This window comes from Pollachius pollachius, assembly GCF_949987615.1.
Source record: "Pollachius pollachius genome assembly, chromosome: 17".
NCBI classification, from domain to species: domain Eukaryota; kingdom Metazoa; phylum Chordata; class Actinopteri; order Gadiformes; family Gadidae; genus Pollachius; species Pollachius pollachius.
This window is the reverse complement of record NC_136950.1, coordinates 13842706-13864901: the sequence shown is the minus strand read 5'-3', so window position 1 is coordinate 13864901 and position 22196 is coordinate 13842706. Positions and strand designations below refer to the sequence as shown.

The 22196-nt window shown below is 46.0% G+C and overlaps 1 protein-coding gene across 1 annotated transcript in view; it reads right to left on the bottom strand.

The window, feature by feature from the left end:
• The window catches only part of ctnnd2a (catenin (cadherin-associated protein), delta 2a), a gene marked incomplete at both ends in the record, with an annotated part of 202027 nt that overhangs the window by 78397 nt on the left and 101434 nt on the right, over positions 1–22196 (bottom strand). The window contains one exon of the mRNA XM_079754879.1: positions 19793–20108. Coding sequence (XP_079611005.1) covers positions 19793–20108 — 316 coding nt within the window. The remainder of the gene's footprint in view (positions 1–19792; positions 20109–22196) is intronic.

Below are 22196 nucleotides of genomic sequence, written 5' to 3'. Positions count from 1 at the left end.
AAAGTGCACCTAACAACAAGACAAGGGGTCACAGAGGTCAAGGGAAAAGAATCAGGGAGAACAAGTACATGCCATGGGAAATGGGTATGTGTCTGTGTGTGTGTGTGTGTGTGTGTGTGTGTGTGTGTGTGCGTGTGTGCGTGAGTGGTCGGAAAAAATACAATCCAAAGCAGGCCGGGACAGCGGGGAGGTAACGGATGTAATGGCGTGGATGAAAGAGAAGGTTGCGAGGGGGGGGGGGGGGGGGAGGGTGGCAGAGAGTACACCACCAGTAGGGGTTATCGCAAGGTTTTCCACAACAGCTCAACAGTGTACGAGACGTGAGAGCTGTTCTGTAACAGCTCTGTAGCGGTGAACGTGCTAGCGCTACGATGGTGAACGTGTGCGGTACATCGGCCCGGATACCACTGTGTTAGCACGACTGCTAACTCAGTCCTTTGCATCGCGGCCAAACAGATTGGGCGCACATTCATCTACAGTTCAGCTAAGGTGCTAAGGGAGGTATTCTAGCAAGAGGAGGTATGCCCGCAGGCGTGGGGAGGACCGGCCATCTGTTAGCTCTGGAGAATTAGCGACCGGACGGTAGTCACAGCAGCGGGCCGGAGCCCATTCCACCGCGATTTTAAATTGAAATGAACTGATTTATGAATTAATTAACATTGGCCCGAATGTAGCTTTTGCTGTTATTTTAAGTCCCAGTCTGTTACCTGCCTAAGGGTACCTACACTGCACAGTGTATTAGATCAAACCCAGTAGCAGTAGTAGCAGTACTAGTTGGCTGGAGGTAGGATGCACCACTTCGGTAATCCGTCACCGCTGTATCCATTCCCTCAGTTTAACATCGTGCAGATTCAATTAACCCTCCTAGCCACATAATGTGGTTGAGAGGGCTAACCTTTCTCCAGTGAAGACATGGACGCCCTGCTCTCCCATCTCACACCGTGGCCTTGGTATATGGGGCCCTGCCCCATCACAACCCTCTGGGGCAATGAACACACGGCTCATTTGATGGGCCTACTTTCTCCGGGTCAGAATCAGCGACGCTGCTCCACGCTCAGTTCAGCGTCAGGGGGCAGGACATCCCTGGGCGTTCTGTGAGCTAGACTGCGGAGGTGTTGTTCATATTTCAATTTTGTCTCGGGCCAGTGAGTGTGTGTGTGTGCGCGTGTGTGTGTGTATGTGTGCATGTGTGTCTTGGTGTATGGGTGTAATAACGCTTCAATGCGGATGTGTGTGTGTGTGTGTATATGTGTGCAATTATACTTGCATGTGTGTGTGTGTGTGTGTGTGTGTGTGTGTGTGTGTGTCTGTGTGGGAGGATGCTCACCTTTGTGCGCGTGTGTGTGGGTGTGTTGGTTTGAGCTTGTATTATTATGCTTACGTGTTTGTGTGTGTGTGTGCCAAAGTGTGATCATTCCAGCATGTGCGTGTATATGTATGTGTGTGTGTCTGTGACAGAGTGCTTGTGTAAAAAGCCTTAAGCTACATACGAGGGAAGGAAAACGAATAAGGCAGTGAACATTTTCTGCACCTGCTCCTCTAAAACTTGCAGCGACAACATTAATAATAACAACATAATTATAAGTAACAACAACTGCTATAATAATTATCATAATTGTCCACTAATGCCAGGGTTTAGGCAGGTACAACAGTTGAAGGGGTGGGGAATGAGGGAAAGGTAATGGAGTAATTGATTGTAATGATAACATTGCAACCATTTAATATGTGATGCTGATTATGATGGTGTTGAGACTGAGTGGGGGAGTCCACTGACCTCGTTAATAAATATAAATATTCCCCACACTAACAGGGGTGAGGGTGTTATAGGGCCGCTGTGATCTCATCGTCCGACCATGGTCAACTGCCAACGCTGACAAATTTGGACTGTAGCATTGTGATGAAAAATTTGCCTAATCCATTTTATTAATGTTAATTAGCATGATGAATAATTAATTCCTCACGGGAAAAAAAACATAACGTAATGAATATAGAGAAGGTAATCGTGGAATCATGGCGAGTCAAAGCCAACGCCTTCTCAACAGCAGCAATGTAGCAAACACCGCACTCTATTATCCTGCTCCAACAGTCAACAATAATTTAGTTCTGTGACAGCAGCACTGGCACCTCTAATATGTCTTCTGTTTTAAATTGTACACGCACATACTGCTACATGTACATTGGCGTATGGTACATTCGCAACAAATGACTGTAATATCTGGCAATTCTGGGAACAGCTTTTTTTCCACGCATGTATTCTTTTGCTGGCTGACGCTAGCCCCTGGCTCAGATGTCTGTGGTGACAAATGGCACTCCTGGGTTCCCAAGAGTCCACAGAACCGTTCAGGCAAACACACTCAAGGTATACAATTTACGCAGGTAAAAAGACAAAAATAAACAAATAAATAAAATAAGCCCGATGCACTCTACCCCCGTGGTGAGCAGGTTGGGAATGCTGACACATACATGCACGCATGCTTGCACACACCCGCACACACACACCAACACACCTGAACACACCCACCACACACACCTGAACACACACACACACACACACACACCAACACACCTGAACACACCCACTACACACCTGCACACACCCACACACACACACCCGAACACAGACACGCACACACACACACACACACAGGCTCTCCATCATTACAAATAACCTTGTCCAATGACTCATTCATGAGTGCCCGCCCTTGCATCCATCTCACAATTTCACCTCCTCCCCCCCGCCCTCTATTATCCTGTACCTCCCTCTCCCTCTCCCTCCATCGTTCTAGCAACATTAGCGTTTTACTGGAGTCAGCCTCAGAATGCAGCATCTGTCTGAATGATAGAAACAGCCCTTGATGATATTACAGAGCCAAGGCACACAGACACACATACACATACACAGACACAAAGCCTGACGCACACCAGCAGATATACCTCACACACGTACCCACACACAGCAGGCAAATAAAACCATGAACACTATTCTCTCCTGCTTGCGCTCTGCTCCTATCTATCCATTCTTCTCTCTCAAACAAAGGCGCACACACACACACACACACACACACACACACACACACACACAAATAAACAAGGCCTCATGTATCCAAGCTATTGAGGGAAATATGAAATTCAACAAACACACACACAGGCCGACAGACCCACATCCACACCCACACGCATGCGCACACCCACACCCACACCCACAGAGATGGCTTGTGTCAGTATGATGAGTGGAGTCTGAGGAACACTTCATACCCTGCAGCAAAAGAGTATAAGATATAGAGATAGAGAGACTATATGATAAAGGGAGCGAGAGCGGGGGGTAGAGAAAGAGAAAGAGAGAGAAACAGAAAGAGGAAGAGAGACAGTGGGGGAGACAGAAAAAGACGAAACTGAGACAAATGCTTGAATACTGTAGATATGCGAAAGAACAGGTGATTAGGTAAGAAATGCATACAATGTGTGTATTCATATGTGTGGTTGTATATTTGTGTTTGTTGCATATGTGTGTGTGTGTGTTTTAATTAGTCCACACATTTCGACTGGAAAATGAAAAAAAGGGGCGGGGGAAGGTTATGGGACCTGGATGAATGACTGCCTCCCTTCTCATCTTCGCTGTCAGCCATTCTCTTGCCTCCCCCTATAGAAGTGATGGAGGGTTAAAGGGATGAACTGATAGAAGTGCTCTCTCTCCCTCTCTCAACCCGCAGTGAGTTGTCATAGCCACTCAGGACGCAGTGTGTGTGTGTGTGTGTGTGTGTGTGTGTGAGTGCGTGCGTGTGTGCCTGTGAGTGTGCCTGTTTGCATCGAGGCCTGTGCGTGTGAGGACAGTGGTGATTTAAAGCAGTTTCCCAATGCCAAAAATATTTTTCGTGTCATGCCCTTAAAAGACAAATTTCCTAATACACCAACTAATGGTTCTCCCATTTTTGCTATATATATATATATATATATATATATATATATATATATATATATATATTTATACTGAAGAAACTCTACTGCCCAGAACTAATGTGGTTCCACCACCTCTCTCTGCTTGTCTGGTGAATGCTATTTTCAGTCAAGTACCCTGATTGGTCAGTCTAGTAGAGGGCAATTTACCTAGTTAGGGTCTCCAGTGCCTTGGCATGATGTCCACACTTCAGGACTTCTCCGGCCCATCCCCACTCTTCACTAAAAACATCTGTCCCTCCTGCCACCCTTCCATCAGTCAATTACCTGTATGTAATCTGTCTGTCTATCCAGTCGTCCATTAGTCCTTTCACCTTTCGCATAATGGGGTTGCGATTTTGTGTGTGTCTGCATTAGTGTGCATGTGCGCGTCAAACAGTGAAAGGGATAGATTGATCGAAAGATAGATGGAGAGAGAGATACAGTGAGCGACAGAGAGATTGAGACAGACAAAGAGAGGGAGAGAAAGAAAGAGAGAGAGATAAAAACACAGACAGATGGAGACAGAGAGAGGGAAATAGAAATGGAGAGAGAGAGAGAGAGAGAGAGAACCAGCTAAATGGCTTGCTATGCTGTTAGCCTACGAGGCCGTGTTGACAAGCAGATGTTGCTCGACAGCTGACAAGGCTGCATGTGATCAGCAAAACGTAATGATTATAATCTCCCAAAATGAACATCCTCTTCTGCTGTCATCAACTGTCTGCTTGCCATTGTTTATCCCCATTTCCTCCGCTCCCGACTTGCAATCATTGTCGTCAGACCCGAGGAAATGAGAGTTCGCCGGCATTGTCTTTCCACTAGGCTTCTTCAGTTCCCCTTCAGAGTTCTTCAGTCGTCCCCAGTGTCTCATGTGCTGATTCACAGGAGAAACTCAGCCGTGCGTGTGAGAGGCGGAGCTTAATGAAGACATACAGACATTGGTTCAATTTAGTATCCAGGACGCCGACAAAACAAGACTTAGTCCACGGCCAATGTGTTAGCCTTGGCATTCTCACAGTCACTTACTGACTGCCAAAGCTTTATGCTTTGCTACTACGAACGGGTTGGAGCGGTCTACCTGTTTCTTAGGGTTTCTCACAACAGGAATTATAAACCGCCACACATTCTCTCTTCCTTTACCTTCACATTCTTCCCTTCAGCTTTATCTAGCTTTACCACAACGCTGGTGTGTGCGCTACAATAACAGTTGCTGATTGCTCTCTGCATCTGCTCCTACACTGCTCTGTGGGAAAAGGTCAAGACGCCTCTTCTTCCGTGGCGAGGCGAGAGATATACCGCCACTCAGTGACCTTCACGTCCTCAGCCGTGTGGAAGACTGAGCCCTGGCGGCGAAGATAGCCAGTAGCACATAGCCGGTAAGACGCGCAACTCCTTTACCTGAACAAGCGTGAAGGGTGTAAATCCTGTAGGTCATTAAAAAAGGGGTCAGAAAGAGCCACCAACTCAGTTGTGCTGAGTTGAGGCTTCAACATTGGGGGGAAAGAACAATGTGTAGTTCTTGAGAGCTGAACTGTACATACATATAATACATTTATATGTAAATATACACAAACACCACAGAAGAGAAAGGAGAAAAGAATCCCTTGAGTGCTTCGCAGAGTTATCATTTACAGTTCAACTGTAAAGCTCAAAGTACAACGAATGCAAATTCCAGTTCATATTTGCAGCGCAGCCCGAAAACATAAATAGAAACATATTGTTTTATCGGAGCAAAGCCCACAGAGGGGGAATGTGGCAGCCGGGCTGTATTATTCCGCTCGCATTATCCTAGTTTGGACTCAGAAATACAACAACACTGTTTCAAGTCTGTCCCAAAACGGCCGCGTGGTTTGGGGGCTTGAGCGGGGAAAGATGACGACGACGATGATGATCACCAAGCGAGTCTAGGGGCGTCCATTACAGCGGCATTCAGAGTAAAACACACGTCTATGTTCCTGGGGGCCGAGGGACATCTGCAGTATAACCAGGCACCAGGTCCTCATGAGTCCCCTCCGTCATATTTTGAGCTCAAAAATCAATGCGTGAAGCAACGACCTGGTTCACAAATATATGAATCATAAGGGCTGAGTAGCATCGGGGGGGGGGGGGGGGGGGGGAGGGGGGGGGGGTGAGCTAATAGTGTCAAAACCTCTTTGAAATGAATGGTTTGGGAAATGAGGGATGAGTGGAGAGAGAGAGAGAGAGAGGTGGGTCATAAATAGAGGGATAAAGAGAGGAGAGGGAATGGAAGAGGAGAGGACAGGGTGAGTGTAGGGGGTGGGCTGGGAGGCGAAAACTGCTCCAGACAAAACTGCTGGGCTGACAATTCCCCATAATCCCGGTGAATTGCTGAGGATTTTCAGGATATGGGAGAGAAGGATAATGCTTTAAAGGAAGGAGTGATAGACCGAGATTGAGTCAATGCAGTGCATTTGCATTTGTTTTCTGTACAGTGCAGGTTGGAATACATATGAATATATTGACAACTAAGTAATTGATACATGTAGATGTATATGCGTGAGATGGTGAAAACTCACCAGCTTGCCTCTATAACAATGTTGGAAGACACCGCCTGTTCCATTAAAACAGTGTGGAAACAAATTTCTTTCTGATTGCTCTCGGCAATCCGTCTCTCTGTCTTTCTTCTGTCACGTCCCCGACTCAACTCTCAACCCCACGCTTCGTATCATCAAACCACACAGTCGGCTGGAAACTGAGGTGAACGGAGACAAACACAGGTCCTGTCTAGATAATTATACTCCTAACTCTGGAAGCCATTGTGATGTTAATGTGTGTGGGCGTAAAATGGTTGCCTGGGTGGGTGCCCGACGCATTAGATAGCTATTTACCCCGTTTGCCTATTTGTTTATCTGACTGTTTTTTCAGAGTTTGCGCTTTTCACTCTTCAGGCCTTTGCTCGGCTGGAGAAACATACAGACCTGTCATTAGGGAGTTAGATAACAAACACACGCCTTCTCATCCCAAGGTCAACCGTGCTACACTCGCGCACTCCCACCTGCACACACACAAGTGCACACAGACATACACAAATTGCCCTACTCATAAAAGGAAAATATCTACAATGACCAATTTACCGCAAACAGTCAGGGATGATGGCCAGGACACAGCCGTATGTGTCTGTATACCGATGTACGCACACAGTCACCTACACACACACACACACACATACACAAATCGCACGCACACACACCTTCACACACACAGAAAGCCATGCCTCAGGGCCAAGGTTCTGGCCATGCATCATTACCCACCCTTGGAGATGATTCCACATCCCAGCATGCATTTCTCATGTGGAGAGGAAATTACCCGTGGGCCGCGCTGAGAGCCGACAGAGTGTGTCCTCTAGCTCTCTCTTTCTTCCCTCCATCTTCTCCTTTTGCTCCCGCGTTGTTGATAATCCCCCTCTTCACCCTACCGTCTATGGCTGCACCCACTGCAAAACTCCTGGTCTTCCTCAAACTCTCCTCTTTCAACGATCAGGCTCCGAAATCAGCGCCCCTTTCCCTTATCTATCCTCCTCATAATTGTTCAGCTGTTGACTCCCTCCCTCCCCCTCCTCCTCCCCCTCTCCCCCTGCACCGTGGGACGGGGGAGGAGGTGAGGCGGGGTGCTCCTCTGGATCCCCCTTTGGGAGAGCTCTCTTTGTGGGGAACAAAAGTCAACGGACACAGCCATAAAGTTTAGCGGGGATGATTTATAGCCTGGTCCGGCGAAACCGTACGGCTTGAGAATTAAATAGAAATATGAAACTCTTTTGGGGGCCCTTGAATGCACTGTAAATGGTCTCCAGGGAATATATTGTTACAAGGCGGTTAATTTTACCCCAATATATAAGGATGTAAGGATATCGTGTTTAAGGATGATCGTGTGTATTGTTATAGAATGATGGGAGAAGAGCATGAAGCAAAGATATAATTATATTTTCCCCTAGAAAATGGGCCAGAAGTGGTTTCTGCCATAAATAGAAGAACACACCCAATCACACACACACACGCACGCACATACACACACACACACACACACACACACTCAACCACACATCCAAAACAACACTCACACACAATTACACCCACCTACCCATCCACCCACTCACACCCCCCCCCCCCCCCCCCCACACACACACACACACACACACACACACACACACACACACACACACATCAGGATATTGCCCCTGCAGCACTTGTACACAGGAATGCACCATCAGCCGGTGCGCCCATGTATGAATGTCACGGCATTCTTAAACATTCTCAAACAGACACACACACAGACACACAGGCCGCTGACTGTCGCAACACCCTCCCTAAATAGCCCAGCGTGCCCTGGCTGCCAGCCAACACGGCACGCTCCCTCCCTCTGCCCTCCCTCCCTCCCTGCCCCCAACAATGGTGTGTCGTGACAGAGCTATTTGACGTTGGCAGCTAAAATCGGCCAATTGAAAGCATTGAAACCGACGGAGACATAGCAAACGCAATGTTCCTCGCGTCCAAGACGTATCTCGTTGACATTGACCTCTGTCAGGCGCTGCGTAGCGTAGCGACGCATGGCATGTATGTAGAGCTGTGAGCAGCATGGGAAGCTTGGCAGAAACATGCAGGGCCCTCTCCGGGCTTCACTGGGCTCCCCCGTTGGGTCATTGGTGTTTTAATATGGTTGTGCTTATAATGTGCCCTGCTTCGGGGCTACCTGGAGTGCTGATTGACATTAAGGAATCATTAAGGAACTTTATTAAGTAATTTGGTGTAACTTCTGTTTAATGCATTATAGAACCTTATAATACCCTTTTGCACTTTGTGGACTCTTGATGCTTGTCTCCTTATCGCTTCTGTTTTATTTTCCAGGGACACACCTATCCCTTTTCTTTGTTTTTCTCGCAGATGCATCCTTGAACAGCATGTAAACACATATTTTGTTTGAAATTGTGCCAAGCGGCATCATTTACAGAAGAAGATATGAAGAATAATCTGTACGAAGCGTTACATAATTTAACCTGGCCCTGTCCCCCCTGGCCCTCTCCTGCACTGTTTCTGCTGTGTTCCAATCCATTCTTTGTTTAGACCTCATGGCTCTCCGATGGCATACATCAGTGTCTCTCCACAGCTATCCACAGGCCTTTATTGAGTTTTCTCTTCATGGTGCCGCACTTTTCACACCCACACACACACACACACACACACACACACACACACACACACAAACAGGCACATGCACACACGCATGCCAATACACATGGATGCACATATTCATGCACACACACACAAACACACTCACATGCATGCAGGCGCAGACACACACACAAACACACACACACACACACACACACACACACACACACACACACACACACACATTTCAAAACACATATGCACACACGTGCACACACACAGACATGCATGTGTATCTGCAAAACCTCTGGCCCCCTCTCAGTGTTCCCTTGTCTCAAACAGCGGCTAAATCTTTTAGCGCTTTATGTTATCTCAACCAGATCCAATTACTGCTGCACCAGAGAGAGAGAGAGAGAGAGAGAGAGAGAGAGAGAGAGAGAGAGAGAGCACCAGCCACCGCTAGTTTAACCTTATGCAGCACGACATGACTTTGATTCTATAAGAGGGAATGGAGTTGAATGCACAGCACCTCCAACAGCAAACGCAAAATGTACTTAAATAACCCCCCCGCCTGAGCGACACTTCCGATTGTATCTTCTAATATACGGACAGCTTGAGGAGACAGGGCGGACCATTTATAACGACCACAGGGTGACTATTCCGCTCCAGACGGCCAACTTTCAGTGTGTTGTAAAGCTTATTAGCAGACATATTTCAGCGAAAGAAAACAATACTGTGTGTTTGGTAAGCTAATAGTTGATGTCTTAAAAATGTCCATCACCTTGACTGCCAAAAACCCTAGTGTTAGTATGTAATATTTAAAACCCAATTTCTTTTATCTGCAACTGGTCACTGGAATTGGATCATTAACATGTTCACATTGAAGCTAACCTTACTGTAAGCTTTGACTGGGACTTTAGCTGAAAGGCATTTTGAAGGCAATAGGATAGCAAGGATCTGTCACAGCTATTCTCTTTCCAGAATGCATTTCCCTGTATCTCTTAGGAATACTTTCAGGCACCGTATGGTGATGAGTCCTTCTGCACCACTAATGAACAAATGGCGTACTCTGACTTCATCAAACAGTTATGCGTAAGCCAAAAGAACAACAACAACAACAACAACAACAACAACAGGAGACGAGATAACTGTATAATCATAATGGCTTTGAGATTAATCATTATTGATTGGAATACATCCCCTCTCAATGACAAAATATGAATTAAAGATCATATGAATTAAAGATCACATGTTACCATGATTAATTTAGTCCGGCCTCGATTAAAATGACTTGTGTAATTAAAACACTGGAATCTATTCTCTTAGGCATGCGCCTAAAATATTGGGAATCTGCTGAATTTCATTGAGAAAAAGTCCACACGACCGCAGACAGTTTTTACTCATCAAGCCAAGTCCTTGCACTGATGAGGGAGATAAATAAAAATAGCTGTGCAAAACTTCATTCATTCAACGGCTCTCCACTGATCTCAGCAGGTGGACGCCTCAGAAGTAAACAGTTCGCTGTTTTCCCATCGCTGACTGATGAAAGAAACCAGCAAGAGAAAAAAAAGTTTCACTGAAAAAATGATTAAATAATAATAAGTTTGGAATGTGGTGCGGCGCAGCCATGGTCCGTCGGCTGAAAGAGTTTGGAAGTAAACAGATGACAACTCGGCTGTCTGTGTGCGTCATTGTGCATATTTCAGAGATGTGTGATGAAAGGATGAAACGTCACAGTGTGCCTTCATCTAAACCTATGTACAATACACACACAAACACGCACACACGCAGGGAAGATTGGTCGAAGATTACATTTGTTTTTCCACAAAGCCAAATATCTAACGCATTTCCAGGGCTCTGAAGTTAACAACCCAACAACGCTCAGGGGTTGAAAGAGTGCACGTGATCAAAGAGTGCACGTGATTAAAGCGTGCATGTTAATATAGGGGGGATTGGCTAGCCTTCATTATGTAGCGACAAACAGTTACAATACCTAACCCCGACCTGCTATTTATTGACATCTATTTGGAACAACGTGTCTTCGGATTGAACCGTATCCTTAATTAGGACCCATGCACACAGCCACCCACCCCCGCACACACAAACATAAAAGACAGATCGCTGTACATTTCATGCACCCTTTGTAAACTCCATGACAGACGTCATATCAAAAACTCTCCGTTGAAGATTGTGGGTCGACGACATTTTTTTTGTCGAGTTTTGTATTCCGTATGTCATTAGGCAAACGTTTGGTGGGACATGCCACTTGATCTCAAAGAACAGCAGTGTGTGCATCGTAGTTGTGCCGTTGCCATGCAACAGATAAGCAAGTACAGCAGTGTAAATCATTTATGTTTCGTCACATAATCATCGGTCCGAGTCCTCATTCTGAACACACTTTCTCTGGTCTGCACCTTTCTCCCACTACTTGTTAATATTATAGTGTGTTCTGCCTATCCATTTGTTTGGCTTCCTATTGTACTGCTAGCCGTTCTGTCTCTTTTGATTTATTTTGGTTTGTTTTTTCTTTCTTCTTTGTTTCCCTATTCTCCTGGAGTTTCCTTTGCTGGTCTGAGTCAAGGTAAAAGGAACCACAATTATACTTTTCTGCTCAAGGTTTTTGCTCCACAAAATATTTGAGCTAGAATGTTTCTGAATAACAAAACATGCTCTCCATGAGTCATTCCATTCAGGCTGTCACTATGTAAGTATTGCAATAAATAAGTTGCAATAAATAAATACATACAAACATTTACATTTTAGAGGCTGAATGCTGCATAATGAGAAGACATTGTTAGCTCCTTTATTTGGCAAATATCTGAATACTGGAGAAGCACTAGCATAAATAATGTACTATCATGGACTCATTATCCATGAGAAACTCCATACCACTTTTAACCATTCCTACTCTCCATCGCAGTACATCAGATGATGGTCTGGAAGTGTGTGTGTGTGTGTGTGTGTTTGTGTGACTGGTGCATGCAATATGTCACGCTCTCCCTTTCTCCCGCTCCCTCCGCTCTGTGATTGACAGCTACCGCAGAGGCTTGATCTGCTTATTTTCTTCTTTTCTGGTAATTAAAGAAGGAATTAAACATCAAGAGTCCTGTGAAATACATGTATAAATAACACAGAGTGAGGGCAGAAAACGAGAGGTAGGGGGGTAGAGGGAGTCTTTGGTTAATTGCAGAGACAAGAGGACAGCACAGTGATCACAGCGCCCAGTAGGGTTTATAATACACACACACACACACACACACACACACACACACCAAACAAACAAAGCTGCACATAGCCAGGACTCCAGGAGACAGGAATAAAAAATGGAAGAGCTTTTTAAAAAGGCATGAGGGGGTCATCGCTGGGCCCAACCCCGTCCCTGAATTAAAGTTATATTTTTTCCCATAATTGCCAACAGTATTATAGATTTTGATGCTGCGCATGTACTCCAAGACAGATTGAGTACAGGTTAGTACTTGGTTAGTAGTGATTCGTAAAGGTAAATGGCAGGAAGCGATGCAGTTTAGCACATTTCCTCGACATTGACAGTGAAACGCTGCCGCAGCTTAGCCTGGCTAACGCCGGACCTCATCTCAATCTACATTGAGATGAGGTCTGGGAGCCACACATTCATTTTCTCATATTTTAGGCGTGGTTTACGATTGCCCAGAGACGTTTATTGGCCGCTACAAACGTCTATCATATGAGTCTGTGCGTAGCTCATAGCCAATCGTATCAGTTATACCAGATGACGTATGCAGAGCGACAGATATTCGATGAGGAAGAAGACGACGGGTGTGTCGCATGGACGTCGTCATCGTCTTGCCGTCCCTCCCCGTTCTGTGATTGGTTCCCTATCTCTGGCGAAAATCGGATCCATGGAATCCAGGCTGCCTAGCAGCGCGAAATGAAATTGCGCGCAAGGCAGCATGGGTATACCCAGGCTAGCCGCAGCTAGCCAACGAGATAATTAAAATATTGCTCATGAACTGAGTCAGGTGTAGAGGGAATCAAATAAATTGCTTTAAGGAACAAACACAGGTAATTGTGTTTTTGCTCTATAGAAGGGCATTGAGTATAATTTATTAACATGATTCAAACTACTGCATGCAGAGATGTGTGTGCGTGTGTGTCTGTCTGTGTGTCTGCATGTGTCTGTCTGTGTCTGTGTCTGTGTATTTATGTGTGCGTGTGCGTGTGTGTGTGTGTGTGTGTGTGTGTGTGTGTGTGTGTGTGTGTGTGTGTGTGTGTGTGTGTGTGTGTGTGTGCGTGCATATGTGTGTGCATGTGTGTGGTGCACACCATGTGGTCCCAAAGGAGACAACATGTTGGTGAACCAACAAGACCAACCTAAAGGTCATACTGATTTACAGCTTCCAAGTCCTGCAACACAGGTGAGATATGCTTAGGCCTGGCCAGGCTCTGTTGGGGGAGGATAACATTTCACCATAAATGTTATGTTGAATGTTCTGAAAATGTTGTCGCAGAAAATTTTGTATTTTCTTTAGCAGATGAAAGGGGCTTTGTATATGTAGAGAGGTTGATTATGGATAAACAGAACAACAGAAGAAAAAGATTGACAGGAAGAAAGAAAGAAATATAGACAGATAGATTGTACGGGTACAATCGGTACAATAGAAAAAATATTCACCTGAATACTGGGAGGTAGAGTTAGAATAAATCCTGGCCCAAGGGAATAATGTGGACGAAAATCTTTTAAATCAGCCCAGTATTGAGCACCAGTACTTTTTGGACCAAACAAACAGACAGATCAAACAAATGGTAAAGACAAAAGTATTTTATCTCTGGAGGGATCCTTTCTATTATGTTATATAATAATATATAATCTGAGCCTGTCGGTGGCAAAAGCAAGCACTTTCAGAGGAAGTACATTGACAGCAAGATACTGCCCCAGAGAAATACATTGCAGCCCGCGTGAGCTGACTAAAGCTGCAGTGTTCGGTTCGCTCAATACTTGACCAATTTCAAAAGGTGTTATCCGCATTAGTCCCTAAAAGTAAAAATGATCTGAAAATGGAGTCCAGGTGAAAATTCCTGAAGTTTTCCTTCAACTTCCAAGTTAATATATGAATCATAGCGTACTACAGAGGTCGCTATAGTCTATTTGACTATAGTTGATTCACATCAACTATGGTCTGATCTGTTCAGCCACTTTCATACAGAAAACAATGGTGGACGCAAACACGTGGATACGTATTTTGTACAGTGTGCATTTCAAATGCTGTGGGCCCATAAAATAGGCTAGCAATTTTAATTAATCAGAGTGCACTGTCCGATATTGTGGTGAAACCCTCTTAACCCCAAATGTGGCGGAGAGATTAGCTCACTGCAAATATGTGAGCAACCCTCATGAAGAAATACAATATAAATAGACCTATCTTCACGCCATTTGCTAAAACACACACGCTTTGAAAATGAACACGTGTGTAATTTTCATCACCCCTGACTGCTCTTGGCCTGCGGATCACAGAGGCCATCAACATCTGGCCCCGGTGATATTGCCTCAAGATTTTCAGTAAAATGTGAGCTAATAGTTGCTGTGTTGTCCCTCCAGCTGGAAGCCATCCTAGTCACACACACACAACGTACCCTCAGAGCACCTGTTAGCTAATGCTATCAAAACAAAATGATATTTCATTAAGGACCAGGGCTCTCCCAAACCATGGCTGGCGCCTTTATATTTAACTAGTTTTTTAAATTCACATGACCTGAAAATTATCTGGTAGTATATAGGTAGTATATTTTATATTCATCACATATGTTGTTTGAGACTCCGGAAGGGTTTTGTAACAAGCCAAACGAGGACTGGGACAGACACCCGTGGCCCCCGTGGATGATTGCATGGACCTCCTACTAGCTTCGGTAGATACTTTATATAGTAGTTGACACATGAATTAAGAAGTACAGTAATACGATTGGGATGTGGCTTTGAGTGTTACAGTATTGACATTGTTGCAGTTATATCAAGTGGAAGAAGAGGATGAAAGGGATGCTGACCATATATCTGTGTCTAAGAATTAAACGTGTATAATGTAAATGCATAAATATATATTTATATATCTTTGCATACATGCAGGCCAAATTCAAGTTTAATTTATTAATGTGTAATGTTTGCCATGGAAACAAAAACCAACCTTTCAAGAACATGATTCTAAATTGTGACTTCAAGGTTCTAAGCCTTGTGATGTCACAGCACTGAGCAGCTAGATACAGGAGTTTGAGTGAGGGACTGCTCAATGCGTGATAACCTTGGTGACTTACAGCAGTGGTTCTGGCAGCAGTGACGAGTTAGCATTTGCGTAGCATTGAAGCTAGCAGTGGATTTAGCATTTAAGTTAGCATCCGAGTTAACGTTCAAGGTAGCATTCGAGGAAGACCGTTGTGCTCAACAGGATGCCTCATCCTCTTCAGGATTTCCGTTGGAGGAACAGGAGATGCTGGTAAGCACCTCCTTCCACTACCTGGTCCAGTCCTTCGGGGGGAGGGGTCTTTTAGTAAGGTGGCCATGTGTCGGAACATGGACACCAAGCAGACGGTGACTGTAAAAGTCCTTAAGAAGACGGATTACAACAGAGTTGGCGCTGAGGTGGAGGTAAATATAATTCAGCCTTTTGATGTTTAAATATAACCTGATGCTCTTGCTCCTTTTCCTCCTACTAAAGTACTACTAAACCCAACATGAACAGTTGAATACATTTAAATCCACTTCTTGGTTGATCCATCTACAGATTGCGATGCTGAAAAGAATCAAGGCCTTGGACCCAGACAAGTGCAACATTGTGCGCTGGTTTGAGCGCTTTGTGCACAGGGGCCATACCTGTCTGGTCTTTGAGACGCTGGACATTTTGTCCAATCTCTGAGCCTTGGGGAGCTGAGTGTCATTACTCAACAGGTCGGTACATGATGCTCTAATAAGTGTGGACATTTGCGAGCACTGATGAAAATAAAAGAGAAAAATGAGAACGTCATCAATCAGAAGTGTGGGGAACAATAACACTAATTTCTGCCTTTGTGAATGCAGTTGGCCGTGGCCTTACAGGCATTGAACGCCCTGGGGATTACCCGCACTGACCTGAAAGAGGACAACGTTACGCTTTTGAACAATCGAGACCAACCGCTAAAGGTCAAACTCATAGACTTTGGGTTGGCCGTCCATGTCTCAGACGTAGCGCTGGGACCTTACAGCCCCAGGGATACAGGTGAGTTCTACCGGGGCCCGGCCAGACCCTCTGTTGGTGCTGGTTTACCTTCTTCCGTTGTTCATGTTACTCATGGAAAACGGTTCTGATGTATCTCATATGGTTTGTGGAAACATGGCGATACTGTATGTGTAATCCCCCAAACCCCTCAGGGCTCCGGAGGTCGTCTTGGGCCTGCCGATCACAGAGGCCATCGACATTTGGTCTCTTGGCTGTGTCATTGCCTCCCTGTTTCTGGAAGAACACCTGTACCCATGTCATGATGAGTACGAACTGGTCAGTGGAGCTGGACCGCAGTCTTCCCCTCACAGAGGAAACACATGACAAACACATCTCTCTCAGGCTCCGTAGAGACGTTGGGTAAAAATGTTGGCCCATGTGTTGCTGTGTTGTCAATTCAGCTGGCATTCATAATGGACACACACGACGTTCCCTCTGAGCACCTGATAAACAATGGTATCAGGGCTCGCCGGTATTTCACCAAGGACCAGGGCTCTCCCAACCATGGCTGGTGCCTCAAAGTATGTACACTTATTTCACCTGTCATGGCAAAAATGTGTGCAATATATAAAGGTAGTATATTGTACTACCAGTATGATATTGATCAAATATATGTGGTTTTAAGACTCCAAAGGAGTTTTACAACAATCCAAACAAGGAGCAAGACGGACCCCTCCGCCCCCCCTTGATGACCTCATGGACATCCTACCTTCGGTAGATGTCTTATATAGAAGTTGACAAATTAATTAAAGTTATACGAGATGTGGCTTAGAGTTTAACTGTATTTACATTGTTTCCAAATGCAGTTCTATCCGGAGGAAACTGAGGATGTCCTCATGGAATTAATAGGCTTACTGAAAGGCCTGCTGACAATAGACCCTGGTCTAAGAATGACCCCCAGAGACATTCTGCTGCATCCCTTTGTGTCTTACAAACTGTGGAGTATTATGGCCACAGTTTGTAAGTGTTTGTGTTTAAGAATGTCAAAGCTTACTTTTTTCTGTTAGTTTTTATTCACTTTTATTCTATTCTCCTGAGACAGAGACAGAGAGACAGAGAGTCAGAGAGAGAGAGAGAGAGAGAGAGAGAGAGAGAGAGAGAGAGAGAGAGAGAGAGAGAGAGAGGAGAGAGAGAAACAGGAATTTCAAGAATGTGATCAATTGCATTTTCTTCTTACAGTGTGTAAGAAGATCATGGCCAACCCTATTCAAAAGAAAGCTCCACCAGCTCAACCAACCCACTCAAACTGAGCCCTAACATCCAGACCGGGAATTGGTCTAACGTGGTTCTACAAACACCAGACTGGGCTCCCTGCCAGCTGGCCTGTCCACCTCCCAGCATCAGGACCAGCACTACCACTACCAAGAGTCTGAAGAAGATGGGGAGGAGATGGAGCAATGTGTGGAGGAGGGAGAGGAGGACATGGGGGAGGTGAATAGTACAGACCCCTGGGTAGAGGAGGAGGGTGGGCTGGCTGGCACCTCCTCATTCTTCCCTTACACTCCGTGGCCAAGCCCATTCAGAAAACGGATACCCAGACAACCTTCATCACCTGAGCCAGACTGATGATTGGTCTGAGGGTGTTTCTGTAAACACCAGACTGGGCTCCCTGCCAGTTGGCTGCTCCACCTCCCAGCATCACGACCAGACTGCCCACTACCGAGAGTTTGGCAAAGACAAGGAGGAGGAGATGCAATGGATGGAAGAGGAAGAGGAGAACCTCTGTGACATCAATGCACAGGAAGAGGAGTTGAATTGTCAAGAAGAAGAGGGAAGAGAACAATCATGTAAAGGAGAAGGGAGGCAGCTCGAAGAAGGAGAGGCTGGAGGAGGAGATAGATGAGAGCGCCTCCCCAACAGGAGGTTTCCTTCAGATATACACCCCTGGATAGAGGAGCTGGAGGGCCTGTCTGCCACCTCCTCTCAGTATCAGATTGAGTCCCACAGAAAGGAGGGGGAGAAGACTGCAGGAGGAGAGAGAGGAGGGGGCAGGAGAGGGGAATGTGGAGCAATCGGAATATGGATTCTCACAGGAGGGAGAACTCTGTAGAAGGCTTGGAGGAGGACACAGGGTAAGAAGAGAAGGAAGAATATAAGAAAGAAGAAGGGTGAAAAGATAGAAAAGAGCAGGAGAAAGGGCAATAATAATATGAAGATTGCAACAGCAAAGATAAGGAGTAAAATAAGATAGAGGAAGAAGCGGAGAACGAGGCAGATTAAGATTTTAAATAGGAGGAAGAGAAAGTCCAAGAGGGAGGTTAGTAGAAACAGCAGCAGAAAAAGGAGGAAAAAGAAAACAATGAAGAAAGGGATGATGAGGAACGAGAAGAAAAGGATGAGAAGGAGAAGGAGGAATAATAAGACAATTAGGGGGAGGAGGAGGAAGAGGAGGATGATGAGGAGGGGAGGAAGGATGACGAGGAGGAGGAGACGGAGGAAGAGAAGCAGGACAAGATGGAATAGGAGGAAGAAAAAGAGAAGGAGAGTAGGAGGAGGATGAGGAGGAGTGGTGAGGAGGAGGAGGAGGAGGAGGAGGAGGGGGGGGGAGAGGAGGAGGAGGAAAGCAATGTTGTGGCAGCAAATTGCAGTGCTGGATATTAAATAAAATAAATCATTTTTTCCTCTTCATCCATTTCTTCTTGATATTTAATATCCAGTCTAGTTTCATTAGTAGCTGTGCCTTGACTGTCCCAAAACAGGGCATACCGCTTTGTTTGAACAAAAACAAAGTATAACCATGAAAGGACTTATTGAAGTAGTGATTGTCTCCTCTACTTATTATTCCATAAGACTCATAATGTACTATTTCATTTAGCTCTGCCTTTGTTTATAGTGTGTGTGTGTGTGTGTGTGTGTGTGTGTGTGTGTGTGTGTGTGTGTGTGTGTGTGAGTGTGTTTGTGTGTGCATGTGTGTGTGCGCACCAAGGGGGGGTCAAGAGTAAATGATGTGGTCATTGGTGCTTGAGTGACGTCTTCCATTGCTATGAGTTTAGGTGTGTGTGTGTGCGTGTGTTGGGACCATCTATTGATCAATGGGTTGTATCAATCAATGCATGGAGTCACACGGGTCAAAACACCTAAAGAGGAACTACCGAAGGGGGTTTGGTCATGACCATGATGGAATAGGGGCTTTGGACAGAGATAGATAGAGAGAGAGAGAGAGAGAGAGAGAGAGAGAGAGAGAGAGAGAGAGAGAGAGAGAGAGAGAGAGAGAGAGAGAGAGAGAGAGAGAGAGCCTATACCCGCCTTGAAGTTATAGGCTTAGCCAACACATTTCACATCGACCACAAACACACACACACACACACACACACACACACACAAACAGACACACAAACCGTGAACACTCCCCTCCTTCGCCAGTCAGCAAATACTTTTCAGACCACCGGCCCTCAAAGCCCTTTTTTTACATGAACAGCCTTAAACACATCCATTCACACACACACACAACCACACACACACACACACACACACACACACACACACACACACCGACCGCGGCCGTGCACCTACCGGGGGTCCTTCTGGATGGAGTCGATGGAGGGCGAGCGCTGCATGCCACTTTCGGGGGGCAGTGCGGGGCCAGACTTGCTGTAGGGGGACTCCACCACCGAAGGGCAGTACTGAAGGGTCCGGTAGGGGTCCGCCACATAGGGGTCCGATCCATACATGTCCCCGACGCTACCCACGCCCACGCCGGAGGTGTAGCCCGGCCCCACGGTGGCGTAGGTGTTGGCCCCGCCCCCGCGGCCGTAGTTGCCCGTTGTGGCGGCGCCGTGACTTCCTGTGCGCTGCAAGGGGGCGGAGTCAACACCGGGAGAGGAGGGAGCTACGGCGGGGAAATAGGGACAGAGGACATAGCTTAGGATGGGTTGGTCGTAGACGCACCGTCTGAGGTCTACTGGGGGGTGATGGGGGGGGGGGGGGGGGGGGGGGGGAGAAGGGGAGATTAGGTAAAAGGAGAGGAGGGGAAAGGACAGGAGAGATTATAGGAGAGGAGAGACGAGAGGAGAGGAGGACAGAGGGGAGGAGAGGAGACGAGGGCAGGATGAGACGACCAGAAAGGCACATAAGGGAGGAGGAAGCATAAAGAGAATAAAGTCAGAAACTGATGAAAAAGGGAATGCAGAGAAGAGTGAAAATTTTAAAAGAAGAGAGGCAGAGTGATTGGACAACAGACATACAGGTGGAGGAAACGGCAATCTCCATATAAAAGGAGAAATATTGGCCATGTGCCAATAATTCATGAAAACAATGTATATACAAAGGACGGGATGCAGGTAGAAGAAAAGCAAAGCACAGAATTATTCATGAACTTCAGCAACTTTAAATGAATAGACCTGTAGATGTTGCAAACCGACAGCAAAACAGAACACCAATGAATGGCCTGGAAATAAGTTCTACCTTCCTTGTGATTTTCTTTTTGTTTTACCTTATAATGTAAAACAAACAACATTTCTGGCACAAATTGTGTTGTGGTGTGTGTTGTTGCCAAAAAAGCATCGTCTGTAAAACCCCCTTTGTTTTACATTCAAAGAAACAGCACACTGTACGCGGGCTCTGAGACAGGTGAGATTGCAGGTGGGTAATTGCCAAGAAGCCATAGGGGACACGGGAATATAATTCGATAGCAGACTGTTTTCTGTGATGTGCCGTTAAGGCCGTCCAGACGGTTAACATCCTAGGGCCTATTTACCCAGGGCTCGAGATCGTACGACACACAGGTCACACACATGACTCCTATAACTGTATGAAAATCACATCACAACACATAAAGGAAGCCCTTAGAGGGGGGGGGGGGGGGAAACGAGAGAAAGGGAAGGGGGGGATGTGGTCACATTCTCTGTAGGCGCGGGGAAGCTGCAATACCTGCAACCTTCTTCATCATATCCCGCGATAACCCGCAAGCTCATGCTGCCCACCTCATCCACGCCCCCCTCCTTCTTCTTTTTCTTCTTCGGTCATTTGTTATTTAGCCGCGCAGCGTCAGCCATCTATCAGGGAGCCTGATGGGAGTTTGGGGACCTCTTCTTGAGCTGGCTATAAAAAAAACTTTAAGATGTGTGCGTGTGTGTGTGTGTGTGTGTGTGTGTGTGTGTGTGTGTGTGTGTGTGTGTGTGTCTCAGAGCATGTATGTGAGGATGTGTGTGTGTGTGTATTTGTGTGCGTGGGGGGTGCTTTGGGGGTGGGTGGTTGCTGTGTGTGTGTGTGTGTCAGCATGTCTGTGTGTGGAGTGGGGGGGGTGGGTGCTTTGTGTGTGGGGGTGCTGTTTTTGTGTGTTTGTCTACAATCAGATTGTGTGTGTGTGTGTAAGATTGTCAGCATGTGTGTGTGTGAGTAATTGGTAAGTCTCATCTGTCGCTATATCTCATCTATCTCTTTTCCCACTTATTCGCTCCATCTGCCCCCCACAAGCACACACACACACACACACACCCAACCCAAACACATACACACATAAAACACACAGGCGTATTGTAAATGTGAACTTGGGTGTGTGTGATAAATCAGGATTGGCCAGGAATCAATACATTGGCCATTTGATTAGCAGGGCTTTAAAACAGGCCATTGAGAGGGAATTAGCCACAAAAGAAAAGCCATCCATGTGCTAAACATACCTAAAATGCGCTCAACGAAAGACACACAGCCTGCTTTTATATGATGGGTTCGCATTTTGGTGTGTCTCTGTGTGTGTAGATAAGATGTGTATATATATATATATGTATGTGTGCGTGCGTGCGTGCGTGCGTGCGTGCGTGCGTGCGTGCGTGGAACCGATTCAAGCCAACCACCATTAACAGACCACCAAGCTTTCTTCTTTTATGGTCTCCACAGTGATGGCATTTACTTGACCTTCACATGCTGGAATCCCTCTTAAACTAGTACACACACACACACTCACTTACACACAATGTAC